The sequence below is a fragment of the Eulemur rufifrons genome, chromosome 29, assembly GCF_041146395.1.
Source record: "Eulemur rufifrons isolate Redbay chromosome 29, OSU_ERuf_1, whole genome shotgun sequence".
Classification (NCBI taxonomy): Eukaryota; Metazoa; Chordata; class Mammalia; order Primates; family Lemuridae; genus Eulemur; species Eulemur rufifrons.
In genome coordinates, this window is record NC_091011.1 from 23,808,947 (window position 1) to 23,829,461 (window position 20,515).

General features: G+C 43.1%; 1 protein-coding gene across 1 annotated transcript in view; it reads right to left on the reverse strand.

Annotated features, from left to right (window-relative positions):
• Nucleotides 1–20,515, reverse strand: part of WIPF3 (WAS/WASL interacting protein family member 3) — a 90,231-nt gene that overhangs the window by 18,549 nt on the left and 51,167 nt on the right. The window contains exons 3-4 of the mRNA XM_069461238.1: nt 7,678–7,810; nt 4,551–4,682 (exon numbers count right to left, since the gene is read on the reverse strand). Of these exons, the coding sequence (XP_069317339.1) occupies nt 4,551–4,682; nt 7,678–7,810 (265 nt within the window). The remainder of the gene's footprint in view (nt 1–4,550; nt 4,683–7,677; nt 7,811–20,515) is intronic.

Sequence of the window (20,515 nt, forward strand, 5' to 3'; positions counted from 1 at the left end):
TAAAAATACATATAAACTTGGAAAAAACTTATGCTAATTCCCAAGGGGCTGGCTATTTCCTGGTCTCCTGGCCTTCTCACTCTCTAGATCCTTCACTGTATCTGCCCCAACTTAATTCAATGCCTCTTTGAATTCAACAACAGCAACAAATTGCTCATGGTAAGCATATGTGTTTGGTGGACTTCACAGAAGACTGGGGCGGAGGGGGTCCCTGGAAAGGGCTTTGCCCTCTTTGCACAACTTTGCACCATATTGCTGGTTCTCACCCTTTTTTCTCTCTGCCTCTCTCTAAGAAGAAAAAAGTTCCTCTTCCTCTTTACTACACAGAAGTTCTGTAGTCATTAATTAAATATGTCCTTGGAGTATCACTGTGTACTCAGGAGGCATATTAAAATACTTCCTCCAATATAGTGCTCTTCCTAAGAGAAATTCTGGAGAGTACATTGTTCCCTATTTTAGCACCCCTATGTTTTATAATCCCCATGACAACATGTTGAAAACACTTGAAAAATGGGGGCTTCTCACACCTACAACTTCCTGGGTGCTGCAGAATAGGAAATGCAGCAGTGCTCATTTCAGATCATCAACCCCAGCATCTGCGGGGGTTCTGAGCTTTTCAGAGCCTGCGGCTCCATGTGCTAACCCAAGCAGGTGCTAAGTCACCCGAAAGCACTTGATGTCAAAAGCCAGGCCAGTCAAAGCAAGGCATGGCAGGAGTGACTGTGGGGGCTGACAAAGTGGGCAGGATCTCAGTTATCTGTTTTTCCAAAGGGGAGACCCTCTGGCTATGATGTGACAGTCACCTGGACCACAATGCTATCGAGTGGCTATTCTTAAGGTGAGGCAGTGACATCATTATTCCTCTGTTGAGGATTCTCTTTGGGGTGATTCCAGAAGAGATAATGTCTTTGCTGACTGGCTTCCCCTGGAGGTCAAAGGCTGACGTGCAGAACAACTGGCTGACCACGACCAGGAGCAGGAGGACCTACCTTGCCTTTCCAGGGAAAGGATCATCTGCCTGCAACTCCAACGTTAGACATTTCATGTGATATCAAAGGCACGTGTCAGCTCAGATTCCTGCCTAAAAGTTCTCAAACCTGTTTCCATAGTGCACAGAGGTGACGAGGGAGGACCTGGGCAGCCCTCTAAACAGGCGAGGCCAACCTATACGCCCAGTTGTTGAAGGAAGGTTAAAGGGGTAAGTATGAAAAACAGAATAGAGACTACCCTTGAATAACACATCCAAGCTTTTTAAGTGACTGAGGACACCATGCATCTGAGACTCAAAATCCCTCCAAGTGAGTCAGTTCAAAGTACAGGATCCTCTGCTTACTGGGCAGCAAGTCAAATGAGAAATATGGGCAAACCTATTTGTATCCTAATGTGAGAAGCAAGGCGGCCCAAATCCTTACTCGGCTTATGGTCATGCCCACTCGAGGACGAAGGTGAGACCCACGGAGAGAGGAACTGAGGGCACACGTGCGGGCCAGAGAAGCGGGCAGGCCAGGGCCAGCAGAGTGCTCCGAGAGAGCCGCAGGGGCCGGGCGCGGTGGCTCATGCCTGTAATCCTAGGACTCTGGGAGGCCGAGGCGGGAGGATCGCTTGAGCTCAGGAGTTTGAGGTTGCTGTGAGCTCCGATGACACTACTGCATTCTACGTGGGGCGACAGACAGAGGCTCTGTCTCAGCAGCAACAACAACAACAACAATAACAAGAGAGAGCCAAGGGAAGGAAGGGGGGAGGCTGTCCTTCATAACTTAAATGCCAGTCCTAGAAATCCAAAGAAAACACAAAGGAGACCAAGAAGTGGGTGGGGAAGGGCCAGCTTGAGGGCATCAAGGATGCTTTGCCAGTATGAAAGGATTCCACTATTAGAGTCTGGGGGTTTATCAAAAGAAATATTTCTTCTTCCTTAAACCTGTATATATTTTCCAGAAGATCCCTGCTTACATGGGAGTCTAATTACACATTCTATACGACCCAGTGATAATGTTTTCTAATTGTATCTTATTCTAATTGCCACTCCCTCAGAGCTCTAAGCCATGGCTGCATGAAGATTCCAAGGACCTCAGTCACTTTTGCTTTTGTGGGCCCCTTCTGCCATAATAAATATTTATATTTATGGCCGAATTGGTATAAAGGCAAATATTATCTCTGACCCTAAAAGACTGTGTTTTTTCTTCTGATTTTAAAAGAAATTTAAATATTGTTGTGAGTCTCTGAAAGTATTGTGAGCCCTAGACACTGTGCTTGTGGTGCCTAATGGATAAGTCAGCAACCACACTACCCATTCAACACATTCCAGTCAACAGATATTTACTGAGCACCTACTATGTGCCAGGCATTTTTAAGTCAGTGAACAAAACATACCCTTGCCTTCATGGAGCTTACACTTAGAGGGATAAGACAGACCATAAACAAATAAGCCAGTAAATATAAAATGTGTCAAATGGTGATAAGTAATATAAGAAAGATAAATCAAGGTCACAGAGATATGGAATGAAGGGGTAGGACTGATCTTTTATGTGGGATGGTGAGTGAAGACCTCACTGTACATTGGTCAGGTGTCACTTGAGCAGAGACCTGAAAGAAGGGAGAGAGTAAGCCCCATGGACACCTGGGGAAGAGTCTTTTAGGCCAAGGGAACAGTTAGTGCAAGGGTCCTGTGGCAGCAACATGCATGTGTGTGCAAGAGCAGCAAAGAGGGCAGTGTGGCTGGAGTGGAGGGCATGAGCCAGCAAGAATGGTAGGCAGTACGATCAGAGAGGAATCATATAGTCCTAAGACCTCTTCTATGAACGAGAAGGGGGCTGTGAGGAGAGTGCTGAGAGAGGAGAGCTATAATCTGTCTTACCCTGGCGTGTACCCAATCCGTGCGTCTACCTATTTATTGGCTTTCTCCTTGAGTTTCCATCCTGTAACAGGCATCATTAGTCACTTCATTATGGACCTCAATTTCTAAAGAGATAAATTCTTATCTTTCCAACACAGTGGCTCAAGCATCTGACATGTGTGTTCTATTAGAGACAAGCAGGCAGGCAGGAGGACTGCTGGCCTCCTCTGGCTAGTCCCTATGGACACCTGACTGGTGTTAGTTACTTTTCCCATCGTTATTTCTATGAACAGAAACTGGTAGAAGCTTTATATCCCAAAGGATAGTCGTTTGATAGCACTCAGGAATTTTGAAAAATAAGAGGGCACTGAAGAGCATCCACTGTCATTATTGAGGAAGACCTTTGCACTATCTTTTCTGCCAAACTCTCAGTGAAAATGAGAAAATGGAAATGGCCCCTGAGAAGGTTCAAGTCGCATCTCAGAGCACCCTGGAGGCCTTATCTTTGCCGGACTTACCAGTGGGTGCAGGCAGCAAGTGCATTCCATGATGTTAAACAGTCACGGCGGCCACAGAAAAGATTAGAAAAGCCACATTGTGGAAGATCTGGTAGGAGATCTCCATAGTCCTTAAATTAATGATATTCCTGGAGTTTAATCAGTTGCTGGCTAAAGAGCACTATAATAGGAACACTCTTTTTGCTCACAGTAAATATATATTAATATTTGCCCAATTTTAATGCAATACTTTCAAAACATCTGATGCCCACTACAACACAAATGACCGCAGGAGACTGATTACAAAAATGGCTTCAATTACCCACTCATGCCTGATTCCATAACCTTTGCAATGTGACTCTGCAGTTCTTCTCATCAATAGATGAAGTCTATTTACCCATCCTTGTCTCTGGTCTGGCCTTGTGACTTGCGTCGGCCAAGAGGATGTGGTAGGAGGTAATACTTCCTAGACTCCCAAGTTACTTCCTAGTAATCTTCCAAGACTAAGCCTCAAGAGACTTTACACACTTCTGTGTTTTCTCTTGGAACCCTGCCACTGCCATGGAAACAAGTCCAGGCCAGCTTGCTGGATATTGAGACACCACATGGATCAGAGGTGAGTCAGGCCAGTTATTGCCATGGAGGCCCCAGAGACAGGTGAAATACAAGATCAGCAAAGCCACCTTTTAACCTGCAGTTGTTTGCCGATGCTAGAGGAAGCTCGGCTGAAACCACCCTAAATTGCTAACCCACAGAATTGTAGGTTAAATAAATGGTTGTTTAAAGCTTTTAGGTTTTAGGGTGTTTTGTTACACCTGATACACCTGCGATACCTGATCTAATGACTAAACCATTACAACTCACACGTTGCTAGTGAGTCCACAGTGATGTCACTATGATCTTCTATTACAATTTGTACCTTCTGTCTATATGTTGCAGTTTGGGCCACTAACACACCATCACTAAGTACTGCACACTATTGACAGTCATTCCTCAACTGTTACAATGGGATAATTTAAACAGGATGATGATTTAAAAGATTCTCTGAGCAATGTTGTGCTTTGGAAACTTCTAGTGCTTAAGGGCCCAAATACATGATCTCCTTTTCTATAACTGCTCACTAAAAACATGTTACTTACTGGCATGTCTGGATTGCCCAGTTGGTTTCACAAGTTCAGGAGATAAAGACCACAAGACAGGCAGTCTGCATTCTTCCTTACCTGCTGCATCCCTCTGGCCTGCTGGTCGCAACACGGGAAAGCCACCGGCAAACAGATCTCCCAGGGCTGGGGGTGTGCTCACAGCTCGGGAGTTCGTAGAACCTCCTCCTTCTTTGTTGGTTCCCTTAGAACCTTCAGAGAGAAGAGGCAAGTAGATAAGGACTTGTGAGCAGAGCTGAGCAGCCAGTTCTCATTCTGGGCCGTGGTCTAACACTGCACTTGTCACCTTCCCATTCTCCCACCTCTACTGTCACTGTTCCACTGAGCATCCTCCCTAAGCACCCTCTGCCTTGATACCCTGCAGACTCATGTGCCTCGGCCTGTCTACTACTTGCCCCAGTCCTACCAAAGAACTGACTGACTGCAGTCAACCACCCTTCAAAGAGCGACCAAAACAAAAGGACCTGAATACTGTCACTTCGTAGATGCCAATGGGGGAACTGGTAGCACCTTTTGAATTAGAAACCAAACATGGTAGGGGTAGAGCTGGTCCTATTTGCAACGTGGCTGTGGGAGAACTAGACAAAGAAAACTCATGGATTTAATTCATTCAGTCATTTTAACTTGTCCGCAGAGCGTTGGCCAGAATGGCAAGCAGGAAGGACAGCAGTGATTTCTGCTTCAGAATTTTCCCTCCTGTCTCTGCAGCTCCTGGACGTGAGCCCCTCACGCTTCCCTGCCTTTTCTTCCATGGAACAGAAAGCTGATGAGCCCTGAGGAGACATGTCACTAACTCCAGCCTTCCCTATGATTACCAACTACAGAAAATGAGAAGATATTCTGCTTAGGCAAGAATTACTCGCAGAAAATATTAATATTTACAACCTAAAGCTAATATGCACCGATCAATTAGGGCACAGTGCCCACTGGTGGATGAAAGTGGCCAGATTATTCTGAGCATTAATGTCATACATTACTCATTGGAATGATTAGGAAGTGTTGGAATAGGAGTATTGCAATAAAATAGATTTATCTGTTAATTAGATAAATTAGATAGTGGGTCTAACCAGAAATTAATTTTTATTGTAAGCAGTGTTGAAATATGTCTTGAAAATTTGTCTATCCTTGTGCATTAACATATATAATTATAGATAGGAGAAACAATTATATTTTTAGGACTATCTTTAAGAATTACCATTGTGCATATCATTGCAAAATATATGACGACATCATAATACCTTACATTACAGGGTGAGTATTCCTTGTCTGAGCTTTGAACCAGAAATGTTTTGAATTTCAGATTTTGTAAAAATTTTGAAACATTTGCATTTACATAATGAGATATCTTGGAGAATGGGATCCGAGTCTAAACATGAAATTTATATATGTTTCATATGTACCTTTACATATAGCCTGAATGTTAATTTTATACCACATTTTTAATAATTTTATTCATAAAACAAAGTTTGTGTATATTGAGACATTAGAAAGCAAAGGTGTCACCATCTCAGCCACCCATGTGGACCATCTGTGGTTGTTTGGAATCACCATCATTCCTGACTCTGAATTTATATACTACAGATAAGAGGTAATTTTCTTACACTTACTGACACATAAGTACTTAATGACAAAAAATATGACATATCGTTAATACAGTGAAAAAATTATGTGCTCAAGGTAACTAAGCAACACAGTAGCCGCACTACAATACCTGTATCAGCTGTTAAACAACAGCCACAACAAACATCAGGCTTTCAGTCTCCACCTGCAATGCTGTGTTTTGACCAAAAGGTTACTGTACACTGCATTTTATTTTTGTAGGTGAGAGGAAACATCAGAATCAATTGAGGGACCAGGAAGTGGGTCCTCCAGGGATGAGGAAGTGTTCTGCTGGATGGCTTTTAAAATATTTCTTCCAGAGTCATCTGCCTCATTAACAATGGTTTTTGTCTTGAAGTCTCTCTTTGATTTTATAAACTGATATGATTCCTTGTTCCATTATGAATGCACATTGCTCTGGCCCTTCCAGAAACCCATCACACATTTTCACCATGTCGCTTGTAGGCACTTTTTCTGCAGAGTTACAATGTCATCTTATTACCCACTCGTGACACCCGTGTCAGCACTCAAAAGGTTTTGAATTTGGGATTTTCAGATTGGGGATGCTCAACCTATGCTAAATCATTCTGCATATACTATTTCGACTTTCAACAATCTTGACCAAAAAAAGAAAAAAAGAGCAGGTATTATTGTCTCCCCCATTTTGCAGATAAGCAAACAGCCTCAAAGAGGTTCCTTGATTTGTCGGGTAGCAGAGCCAGAACTCAGCACGGGTCACCTGACCTGGGCGCTGGACTCCTTGTACCATATCATACTCTAGGAGACAGAAAGCTTCAGTCATATAATCCTCTGAGACAGAATTCTTAATAAATCTTTCTCCTTGTGAAAAGTGAAACAAAAACTTTATATATATTTTTTAAAACATTGAGACCTTCATTTTTTGTTACTGAGTTGAGAACTAAGTTGACACAGGGTAAGTGATCTTTAAGTGTTTCCCTACATAGGATACATAAAATGTGCTGTGTCCACACAATGAAATATTATTCAATGATAAAAAGTGAAGTACTGAGACAGCATGGATGAAGCTTGAGAACATTAGACTACATGAGAGAACCAGGTCACAAAAGGGCACATATGGCACGATTCTCTTTCTATGAAATATCCAGATTAGGCAAATCCATGGAAGCAAAAAATAGACTAGGGTTGCCAGGAGCTGAGGGCTGGGAGGGAGGGGAATGACTACTCATGGGTATGGAGTTTCTTTGGGGTGATGGAAATGTTCTGGAACTGGATAGAGGTGATCATTGCAACAGCATTGTGAATGTACTATTAACAAATGCTGTTGAATAGGATACTTTAAAATGGTGAATTTTATGTTATGTGTACTTTAGCACATTAAGAAAAGTTACCCCACCATGGTGTTCTTTTTTTCTTTGCATCTAAAGAGTGATGGAGGATGTGCTCCAAACCACCTGCAGATCTGGAAAGAGATCTGTGATTCTCTCATCCACTTGGCCTGTCCGTTGAACAGGTCTGAGATGGCCGGATGTGTGTCCTGGGAAGCCACTGTGGCCCCAGTCACAGGAGGCTGTGCCTCACAGGAGGTCGGGCCATGATGCTCACTTACCCTCGATCTGCGGGGCACTGCGGTCATTGATCTGCGTCACTTTTCGCAGGCGAGTTCCTTGCTGGATATCAGCCAACAGCGCGCTCCGACCTTTCGGATCTGCCCTTCTCGAGCTGGAAGTGTCTGCGCTTACCTGTAAGGGAACAAGGGGGATTTGCAGATAAGCAAAACGTCCAGTCCTGTCTGCTGTTTCTCCTCCTGCAGTTCTCTGCCTCCCTGTCCCATTCCAAGGCTAATCTCATGGATGCAGTTCCTACAGATCTTGGTGGAGACGATCTCAGGCCATGCTCACACCTCTCTCCCTGCGGACCCAGAATGGACTCTTTCTTTTAGATGATCCAGGCCCAAGTGCTTACCTTGTGCTCAAACTCCTGAAGGTCTTAGGGAGCCCTAACTCATAGCCCCCTCTTCCTCCCTCCTAGGTAAGGCCCCCCATACCTGGGCTCTGTCTGTGTGTACCTGGCCCCCGCTCCCAGGTTCTGAGTGATCGCCCTGCCGGATGCCTCAGGTCGCCTTCTGGACCAAATCCTCGGCTGACCCCCCAGCTCAATGACAGGCGTTGCTCCTGTGCCCTGTCTTGCCCTGGATGGTACTGAAGTCTTGCTCAGTCCCTAGGTACGCACGTCCTCCATGCTGTTGGGTCTCGGTGGCCAACGTCTCTTAATTGAAGCAGATTCAGAACCTCTGAGCTGGTTTTGAGGGAGAAATGATGGCCTTCATGTGATCATGGGGCAGAAGGGAGAGCTAGGGAACTCGGGAGAAACTAGGGGTCAGAAAATTGGGGAGAAAGGGAGGGCAGGAGACGATGATGAATGTTTAGTGACTGCCCACTCTGTGCCTGGTGCGTTACATTAATCCTCGCAGAACCTCGTGAGTTTAAGGCGAGCTTGCCCTCCTTTCACAGATGGGAATGAGACGAGGCCCTTGTCTATTTGAGGTCACAGGGCTGGGGTTCAGACCCAGAAGGCTGAATCCCAAAGGCCATTGCTTTTCACTTTGCAATGCCATAGCCGTCAGGGGCGTATGATATCCTCAGGATCAGTGTGCTCAAGACTGCTGAAATGCTTTGTAAATATATCCTCGAGAACAACTTATATCCTAATTCTGCATGTAGCCTGAGATCTACTGCTTCAATTCCACTGCAGCTCGAGATGGCACAGCAGGGGTTGCCTTGGGTTGTTAGAGCTGGGGAGCACCAGGAGGAACGTTGGCAGGCTGGTGGCAAGTAAGGGGAGGGAAGGACTGCACTGGAAGACACTGCCAGGAGGATTCTCTGAGGTTAGGAGGTTATACCAATATGTGACCTTAGAGATGGCTGATCACTTCTCAAAGAGAGAAATACCTCTTAGCTCCTGCTGTGTGTGCAGGGAATGCCACGTGTCTCTGGGTTTCAGCTTAAACATCAGCACTTTGGAGGCCTTTTCTGGTCCAAAATATAAATAAAGCCACCCATTGTTCTTTCTGAGGGTATCATATTCCTTTTTCCTCTGTCACATTTATCATGGCATGTAAGTCTGTGTTTGTATTCCCATTGTGGAAATTTTCCATTTGTGGTTACGAGTTTAATGTTCATTACCCCCAAGGACTCCATATCAGGAAAAAAGGCTCTGTTTGTTTTGTCCACCAATATATCCTCAAGAGTAGAACGGGACCTGGCCCGAAGTAGGCTAAGTATTTACTGGATGAATGACTGAGTGAATGAATGAATGAACTAGACCCAGGACGTATAAGACACTGCCCTTGCTGTCCAGGCATACAATGTACAGGGAGACGGGTACACACTGCAAGGAGTTAAGCCCCTGTACAATGCGGCGTATGACTCTGCACCCAAGCCAGACTCACAGAGAGGAAGACCCCGAATGTTCAGCAGTGGCCATGTTCATCAGGCTGAGCAGGCTTTAAGGAAGACACGAGACTTCAGATGGTCCCTGAAGTATGAACAAGGGTTTACAGATCCTTGCTATAGCCAGTTTCTGCTCAGAAAAGGACAGATCAGGTTTGCTGACTAGAAACTCGTGGACTCTAGTGTCACAGACCGGAAACAAAGGCAATTGTGGTTTTGGCTAAAATGTGCTGAGTCTACATTTTCACTGCTGACTCTCCTGCTTGGGTTATGAATCTTCTGCAGGCTTTGAAGGGCACAAGCTTCAACGTCTGATTCCTGTTGCCAGCAATGATGCTTTGTGAACCCCTGAGAGGGACTTATGGATGATGGTCAGCAAGAAAGCTGTGAGCAAGGGGGGGCCTAACCCTAATTCACTGCAGAGATATACAAGGCCTGGATATATTAACAATATCCAGCCACTGTTAATATATAACATATAATTAATAATATTATTATATCATATTAATAATATATAATTATATAATATAGTTATAACAATATATCATTAATATAATGTATGTAATATATAATTTATTATACATTAATAATACAATATAATTTATATTATATATTATATTAATATAACATTAATAATATATATCATATTAACAATGGCTGGATACTTTCCAGACAGGCCTCGTATATACAGGCGTTGTATATCATATATATGAAATGCATATCTAAGTGCATATGTACAGCAGGGCATTTTCTCAGGTATGCATTATGGTCAGGGATTTGGGAGAGAAAGTGCCTTGTAATTTTCCTTCTAGGTATAGGAGAAACAACCCAGTGACTTATAATGATATTGACAGCCCAAATAGTCTTGGGGAAAGCAAGGGTTAGGATGGTATATTCTTTTGTTTAAAGAAGCAACTGGAATGATGAGAAGACGCTATCCCTTACTTCCCCCCAGCACCCCTAGGGGAGGGTCATCTCATCCAATTTCTACTGTTTATTACCAAAATGTATCCCCTGCTCCCCAACCTGGCCCATCCCAAGCTTTTCGAGGGGGAGCTATGAAGAATGTTGCACGTCCTTGAAATAATTATTTTAATTTTAGTACCTACTTAGCATGTGCCTCATTAAGTCCTTGACAATTCTACACCACAGATTTGTTAATAAACATCTTCTAAGTCGGCAGGAGGATGTAAGTCACATCATGCTCACATTCAGGTCAACTCTCTGGGCTAAATCTGGCGTGGCTTTGACGTCTTGGCTGTCTTTCCCGCTCCGGGGTCTGCCCTGACTCTCTTCCACTAGAGGGCTCTCCCTCACCTGATGTCAGTACGTACCCTGCAATCCTCTCCTCTCCTGAGAGGTAGAAAAGAATAACTTCGTGGCTAAAGCGACCATATGCAGTATATTTAAACTCAATGGGCTTTGTACAGAAGGACATACTCATTTGTACTCTGAAGATCACGTTACACAAAGACAGTCATTTCCACTCCATCTGCAGTATTGATTTACAACTCAACCATAATTTGCTTTCTTAATCTCCTACTACCCCAAGAGTTCTTGTTACTGTGGTTACAGGATGCAGAAAGAGGAAAGAGAAGATTTCCAAATATTCACTGAACGTTTTATTCTATGCAAATCCTGATCGTTGGCAACTCCACTAAATATGTCATCAAGGCAGAGAAAGCACTTCTGGACGCTTTTCCCATGGCAGAAGTAGGCACCAAAGAATAAAACACACACACACGCACACACACACACACACAGCAAAACAAAAAACCAACAAAACATTACTTCAGAGTTTGCTCTTGTTCTATCTTGTTAACACTGTTACTGAGTGTGACAATTTGTTGGGTTCCACACAAAGCTTTTGTGGACTCAGTTCTCCTACAGCAAGCTTCTGAAGAAATAACCTAGCATCCTAAAAAGATGCAAATTAGATCATCTCCTTGGCTGTAAAGGCTGACAAACTGTAATGTGCCAATAAAGTTACAAATACAAGAATTGAATGACAGTACTAACAGAGCCAAGGGTAGGATTAAAAATCGGTGAAGTGAAGTGTCTTTTCTCTTACTTTGATAAATTATAAAATCTTTTGCATATCCATTTGTCATTCCAACAAATGAGTCTAACCCTTACAGTGTAGTTTGGGGAAAGGAGATGACAGTTCAGCCCAGACCAAAACTTTTGAAATGCATGTCTCCTGCTATTTGTCACCCTGTCATTATATGCCATTCCTGCACCTTTCTGATACTGGTTTCTGTAAAAAATGCTAACAAAAATCTAGCCAGTTGATCAAATTTAGCATGTTGTTTTTCTCAAAGATAATCCAAACGTGTCATTTTAATACAATTTCATCCTTGTAGTCTCCTAAAGGTAGCTTCTCTAATGTGACTGTTAAACCCAAAGTTAGTGCACAGGTTTCCGGGCACACAGCCCCGCTTGTCACCCCAGCCCTCAGCCTACCCCTGTCTTCTCAAACGTGGGGGCAGACAGGTACCAGCAGCCAGGGTACTGGCAGTTCATTACCAAGTTTGAATCCCAAGGACAGCCAGAATGACAATGTCTCCCTTCTGCTTCTACCATCTTTATGTTGGCGAACACAGAGAGCCTGGGATCCAAAAGAGAGACACGAAATATTTTTTTTTAAAAAACTAACCCTCCCCTATCAAGCCTGACACAATGTTCCCTGCACCCCCAAATGTGCATAAGTCAAGCTGTTCAATAATGAAGCATATTGAGATTTAACAGTCTCATACCTCATTTTTAGAAATCTAAATATGCAACTCAAATCCACAAAGCAAAAAGGATGCACCCGCTAACCTCCTTTTCTAAAGCCTGATGTCTTAAACAAAACTGTATACAGACCTGTGACTGTTACCTGGAGCACAGAGCTGGCTCACCCTGTGCCACATCACTGCTCTGCAGGTAAGGCAGAATTAGGGGCCTTTTCATTGGGGCCATAGGTGAGTCTTGTCCTGTTCTTGATACTCATAAAAAAAGCCCACCCATCGAGGTTAACTCGTCTGCTAGCATGACTTTGGTTACTATTTTCTGTAGCCAATTCCTTGCTCAAGGACCCAAAGACCATCCCAGACTGTTCCCTCTCCCTCATTCCCAACAGCCAGTCCATCACAAAGCCCTGTTGGCTCTTCCTGAGTAGTTTCTCTGGAATCAGGCTCCTCTTCTCCATCCTCGCCATACTGTCTTCATGCAGGCATTAATCACCTCTGCATTCCCTCTTGCGGTCTTCCTGCCTTCTGTCCTGCACTCCTCCACACAGCAGCCAGAGTAATCTTCATAAGGACGTGTCATTTATTATGTCACTCCCATCATAAACTCCTCGCTGGATCCCCACTGTTCTTAGGATCCAATTCAAATCCCCCCACGCTGTGCAAGACCGTTAGTGACCAGCCCAGATTTTCCACTCCTTGAGCATTCCACACTGGAGCTCATCGCTCACCTCCAGACCTCAGCTTGAGCTAATCTCTTTTCTCTTTTTATATCTGTCTCTTGGTTATCTCTTAAGAAGCCTCCAGATCCTGGAGGGCCAGATGAAGAGCCCTGTCTGTGTTCCTGGAGCAACACGGTTACCCTTGGTGGAGCATCTGCCACCCTGATCATGTTATTCCACTCGAAACCTGCACTGACTTTCTATCTCACTCGGAATGAAAAATTCAGAGTCCTCATTAACATCACCTGCTGGGTTTGACCACATGTCCATATGCTAGCCTGGGTTTACCTATAAATTCCAGCATTTTCCTATCCGGTGTTATAAAGCATTTCTACTGTGGCAGCAATCCCTCCATATCTACAAACGGCACAACTGATAATATATTTTGGTACCTATTTTCAGCAACAGTGAGACTTTTGACTCTAGTGTGAATTCTAAGTTCGGTGGGAAACAATTGGAAAAACAGGAGAATAAATGTTAGGGATGAAAAGAGTAGAAATGAAGCAATATGGAGAAAGAGGGATCTAGAGATGTGTGTGAACGGGGCTGATGGAGACAGGTTTCAGAAGCAGGGATTAGAGATTCTACTACCCTGGAGCCATAAATTCAAAGGGACATTAAACATACAGATGGTAGATCAGATACCGGACAAAAACATGTCTTTAAATGCATGATTATTTCACTGATAAAATGAGTACTAAGTAGTGCATGGAAACTGCTGGAGAAAAGGGGCTTGAAAAGATGGTAAATAGCAATCAGTAGAGCAAGCCCCCCGGATACCAGTGTAACCCAGTAATATATAAGATTTGAGCGCTGACTCTGTGCCAGGCATTGTGTTTGGAGTCGGGGATTCGGCATGAGTAGGACTGCCAGGATCTTGTTCTCAGGGAGTGTATGTACGTATGCATGTGCACAGTCATATTTGCATAAGGACTTTCAGTCAACAGACTGCAGGTATGCCACTGGTTCCGTAAGATTATAACACTGGATTTCATTGTACCTTTTTCATGTTTAGATATATTTAGATACACAAATACTTACCATTGTGTTGCAGTTGCCTACAGTATTCAGTGTAGTAACATGCTATGCAGTGTGTAGCCTAGGAGCAATAGGCTATGCCACATAGCCTAGGTTTGTGTAGGTACAATCTATGATGTTCGCGCAATGACAAAATCACCTAATGATGCATTTCTCAGAAAGTGTCTCCTTTGTTAGGTGAAACATGACTGTATGTATATGTGTGGGTATTTATATATAAACGGGTATATATGTTTTTTCCCGTTATTTATTTTCCAGATCTAAGCCTCCTAGCTGGTCTCTGAAACTGGATCCTCATCTCTCTTTGAGACCACCTTCAGATCGTATTGAAAGCACTAATTGTCTGACTCTCCTTCTCAAAATACCTCAGTGGCTTTCCATTCTCTACCAAATCAAGGAATCCAGCCACACTGCCCCAAGGTATCCTTCCTTGGCTAGTTATAGCCTCATTTCACCTGCTTGGGATTTTGCCCAGGTTTCCTCCTTCCTACTCCCAAGTCCGTGCTCAGACTACCTTCTCTTCGGGGCTGCCCCCCACCCCAGCCCTGTGTCTCTGCCAAACCCTTTACCTCCTATTAAGCTCTACATCAAATACAGTTTGCTTTACAAAATCTTTTCTTTAAACTTCTTCAACTAAACTTTTCCCTGTATGATCCGCTTTTCTGACCCCAAACACATCGTCTGTAATTCTCAATGGCACTACTCATATCTTGCCCAGTAGTACAGCTTCTATATATTGCTCTTACCCCTTATTTTTTAGTGCAAAACCTAGCCACTCCCCCATTACTCCAGCTTAAAATAAAACCGTGTGAGCAATCTGTCAATATTTTGTTGAAATATCAACCTTAACCCCTGGATATTTGACTCTGCCTCCCCTGGCATCTACCTGCTCCCACAGAACACACAGGTGTGGGAAGAGAAGTTGCTGCCTTTTGAGGTCATGCTTTGGCTCTGATTCTTCCAAACTGTCTTCACACTTTTTATCCCTTGGCTGCTCTAGATCCCTAGAAATGGGAATTCAATTTAGCATCACTGTCTCTTTTTCAATGATGCCAGTATTCCCAGGCTTTTAAGAGTAAATTTTAAATTACGAGAAATTTGATTCTCAAACCTATGCTGGACCTAGAAAGAACAATCTCGTGAACTCAGCAAAGGAATTTGGAGCTAGGCGTCAAGGACAAGGCACTAGAAATAGATAATAAAAAATACATAGTTTGAACAGTGTCTCAAAAACTGGTGAGGTTTCATATCTTCTATTTCTTTGAGACAAGAAGTATTATCATAAAGAAACATGCTCCCCTCCCAGCATGTAAACTAATGAAGTAACATTACTGCCATCAGTTCCAACTCATCACCCTGTCACTCCTGTTTCTGTTAAAGGCTCTTCCCCACCCTCCCTTGAAACTCAGAGATACCTGTGGCTCCTTCCTCCCTCTCATTTGAAATAGCCAATCCTTCACAGAGACCTGGCTGCTTCTCTCGACTGCAGTGTGCACACAGAGGTGATTTTGGAGTCTGAGTAAGGGAATTAAGGGGGCTGCAATATGCAAAGTGTGACAATGACAATAATAAGAAGAATTGGAAGGCATTTTTATGTTCTGGGCACTGTCCCAAGTACTTTGTGTGTATTAATTCATTTCGGGGATCCTTGAACAATCCCATGATGTAGGTACTAGTTATGAGCATATGTCCAGCTAACAAAGGAGGCACAGAGGTGAAGCAGACTGGCTGCTGCTAGCAAGTGCAGAGCCGAGAAGTGAGGCCCGGCAAGCTTGGCTCTCTTACCCACTATGCCATGCAGCTTCTTACACCCAGGAAAACAGTGAAGGTTGACACACTCAGGAAACACAACGCAGCCTGCAGCCTGCAGCTGGGCGGGTGGAGTGGTCCAATTGCTCTCTGGCCCAAGACCAGGAGAGATGTTGCTTCACTAGGAGTGTGAGAGCCAGAGCAGGAAGGAGGGGGCAGGGAAGGGGCCCCAGAGGAGGAAAAGGAAGGGTGGGTAGAAAGAGAGAATGGGTGGAGCTTCTAAGAAAGCTGGGGCCAAAGGAGCTAAGTGCTAGGCCTTTGCCAGGGCCAGAAAGGATGGCCAAGGCTGAATGACAGACTCTGAGAACAGCCTGATTAGCGCATTAAATGTGAGCCAGCAGCTGCTTTGCTGGGGGGAGGGCTGAGGGCACCTAAAATGGAAACTGCGCAGAGTAACCCTATGCTGTGTGGCTGATACCCTCAACTGTAAATAACCTGTACCTGAAACTCCCTTGTCAGGTAACACAGAACCTCGTGTGGTCCTCATTCTCCTCTCATGCCTCCCTGCTGGCTGCCGGGCAACATGCAGGGCTCCCAGCGTATGGCCTCCCTTTGCTGACCCTAAGATAATGAGGATTATGAACATCGCTCACATATGAGAGAAGACAAAGGTAACAAAAATAACCAAGAGGGGAGAAATCTCAAAATTTCTAGAAAGGTCCAGATGTTTCCACAGTATTGTGTTTGTTATAGATGATAATGTACATCAATCTAGACTTTTCTTTTCTCACAGTTACTTTTCTAGGTCCTTTGTATGGCGAGTCCAACAGAAGCCTCTGGGTCCGGGCTTGGATTGGACCCTAGAGAAACAATGACTCACAGCTGAGCCTGAGGACGGCACTGAAAGGACCTCACTGTGGGATCTGATGGTATTCTCATCCGCTGCAGAACCTGCGTCCACACCTCTCTAGGTGGGGTCCCTAGGTCACCAGACCTGAGCTGCCCAGCATAGGTGCTCTAGAACTCTGTCATCACCCTGGGTCTCACCCCAGTTCCAGGAAATGTCGATGAAGAGTGGAGGCCTTTTCTTCCCTATCTGCACTGAAAGAGCCCTTCTTTGGTTTGCAGTGAGCCTCCATCCCCCTGGAGTCTCCATAGTCCACGCTCCTGACACCTTTTGCTCCTCCCTGTGCCCCTTCTTTTGGTGCTAGTCGGGCTACCAAAAGCATATTCACTGGCCAGTTGTTGAGAAGGCAGTAGGGTACAGTGGAAACAGCTGAGTTCAAGGGTCAGTTCTTCAATTTACTATTCTGTTCTGAGTTTTCAGAAGAGTAAGGAAGCATCTGGGTCTAGACTGCCAGTGGCCAAGTGTTCTTGGTAGAGTAAGTCACCCCGAGGGGCCCATCAGCCTATCCAAGGGAGACAGCCTTTCTCTGTAGTTAAAAATGAGAGCTCCAGAGTCCCGCTGTCTTGGCTGGGATCCTGAATCCACCATTCATTAGTGGCATAACTTAGGCAAGTTACCTGACTTCTTCAGGCCTCAATTTCCTCATCTGTAAAACCGGGAAGAGAATAATCATAACTGCCGCATGAGTTGTGATGAGGATTAAATGAAGTAATCCATATAATGAGCTTAATACCGGGCTTGGCACCTGGTAATTTCTCAATAAATGTTAGCTATTAATATCAGCTCCCTCTAATAGTTTCCAACAGACTCTCACCTTTTCCTGTTTTAAAGCTTGCATTCCCTGGAATGAAGCCAGAGATCCAATAAAAAGAAATCCCGGGATGACAGCTGTGCAGCAGGTCTAGAAAACAGCCAGTTCAAGTTAGAACAGAATGGAATAAATTCTGAGCAAGAGAACTTTTAAGAAGCTGGATGATACCAACATCAAGGGAAGAAAGACTCCTCTCCCCTCTAATAAAAACAAAGAGAATCTGAAACTTCAGGAAAAAGAGAAAATCTTCCAAGAAAGACATTAATTTTGGACAACTTAATAGATTAAGAATGGAATTCCCATATCTTAACATATTGTAATGTTAAGACTATGCTGGTCACAAAGAGAGAGAAATGCAATCGTACAATCCTATTTGGTTCCATATGAACAGTATTTATGTGTCATAATACTGTTAGTATATGTCAGTATCTCAAAAATACTGTTTTTCAGAGGTTTTCAACTTTTAGAGCCATTTGTAGAGACAAAGCAGGAAACACTTAACTATAGTTACACAACAGAAGGTAAATGTTATCATCCTTGACTATGAAGAAGTTGACAGCCTCCAGCAATATATAAAAAGAATAATTAACTACAACCAAGTGGGGCTTATTCAATATAAGAAATTATGGCTTCATATAGGAAAATCAATGAATAAAATCCACCATATTAATTGTCTAAGGAAGAAAAATCACATGATCGTATCAATTGATGCAGAAAAAGCATCTGAAAAAATTCAACAGCCACTTCATGATAAAAACCATGAGCAAACTAGGAATGGAGGGAACTTTAGCAACCTGATAAAGGGCAGCAACAAAAAACTATAGCTACCACTATGGCTAACATCATACTTAATGGTGAAATGTTTTCCCCCTAAGATCAGAAACAAAGCAAGGATGTTCCCTCTCACCACTCTTACTGAACATCTTAATGGAAATGCTAGCAAGAATAATAAAGTAATACAAAGAAATAATTGACATACAGATTGTAAAGGAAAAAAATAAAAATTGTAGGCTGGGCACAGTGGCTCATGCCTGTGATCTTAGCACTCTGGGAGGCCGAGGCAGGAGGATCACTTGAGGTCAGGAGTTTGAGACCAGCCTGAGCAAGAGTGAGACATCGTTTCTACTAAAAATAGAAAAATTATCTGGGTGTGGTGGTGCGTGCCTGTAGTCCCAGCTACTTGGGAGACTGAGGTAGGACGATGGCTTGAGCCTAGGAGTTTGAGTTTTCTGTGAGCTAGGCTGATGCCACCGCACTCTAGCCCATGCAACAGAGCAGGACTCTGCCTCAAAAAAAAAAAAAAAAAAAAAAAAAAAAGTAAATGTTTGCAGACAATGTGAGTTTCTATGTAGAAAACTCCTAAACTAATAAGTGAGTTTAGCAAGGTTATATATTAGCAATAAACAACTGGAAATTGAAATTAAAAAATACCTTAAAATAGCTCCAAGTGCAAAAGAAATACATATAAATCTATCAAAACACATACAGAATATGGATTCAGAAAACCACAAAATGCTGATGAAAGACAGAAGATCTAAATAAATGAAAAGACAGGCTGTGTTTATGAACTGGAGGACTCAACATAGAAAAGATGTCAGTTCTCCCCCAGTTGATCTGCAAATTCTATGCAATTCCAATCAAAATCCCAGTAAGATTTTCCAACAGATATAGACATGCTGATTCTAAAATTTATATGGAATGGCAAAGGACCTAGAATAGCCAAAACAATTTTGCAAAAGAAGAGTAAAGTTGTAGGATTCATTCCACCTGATCTTAAGACTTCCTATAAACTACAGTAATCAGGATTGTGTGGTACTGGCAAAGCGACAGACACAGAATAGGGAGTTCAGAAATAGATTCACACAAATATGGCCAATTGAGTTCTGCCAGGGGTGCAAAGGCAATTTAATAGAGCAATAACAGTCTTTTCATCCAATGGTGTTGGAACAACTGGACATCCATATGCAAAAAACGAAACTCAACCTAAGCCTCATGCCTTATACATAAATTAGCTCAAAATGGCTAATAGGCCTAAATGTAAAACTACAGTATTTTGAAAAAGAAAATATAGGAGTAGGAGAAATCTTTGTGACCTGGGGCTAGGCAAAGAGTTCTTAGATAAGACACCAAAAGCATAACCCATAAAAGAAAAAATTACTAAACTGGACTTCATAAAAAATTTAAAACTCTTGTTTTGGGAAAGATACTGTTAAGAGGATGAAATGACAAGCTACAGACTAGGAGAAAATATTTTCAAATTGCAGATGCAACAAAGGACTTGTATCTAGAAAATATAAAAAACTCTCAAAACTCAAATAGTAAAAAACCAAAAACCCCAGTTTAAAGAAAGAGCAAAAATACTTACACACATGCTTCACCAAAAAAGACATATAGAAGGCAAACATGAACATGAAAAGATGTTCAATATCTTTATCCATTAGGGAAATGCAAATTATTAATAAAACCATGATGGGACACCATTACACACCTATAGCTAGTACTAGCAAGATTGCAGAGCAACTGGAACTTTCACACATTGTTCATGGGATTGTGAAACAGAACAGCCACTCTGGCAAATGGTTTGACAGTTCCTTTTAAAGTTAGCCATACACTTAACATACGACCCAGTGATCTCACTCCTAAGTATCTACCCTAGAGAAATAAAGATTTATGTTCACATGAAAACCTATGCATAAATGTTTTTATCATATGCTTTATTCATAACTGCCCCAAACTGACAACAACCCACATGTCCTTTAACAGGTGAACGGATTGATAAATTGAGGACTACCACCCAGCAATAAAATACTGATAATAAAATAAAAAGGAAGATCAGTGGCTGCCACTGGGTGGATTAGGGAAGGAGGGAGAGCATGACTACAAAGGGGTAGCACAACGGAGTGTCTGGGGCGATGGAATCGTACTGTACCCTGATGGTGGTGGTGGGGACACGAATCTGCGCATGGATTGCAAGTCATAGAGCTGTTGCCCTCCACAGAAAAGAGGCGGAGCAAAGGGTAGGGACACCAATGACTTCAT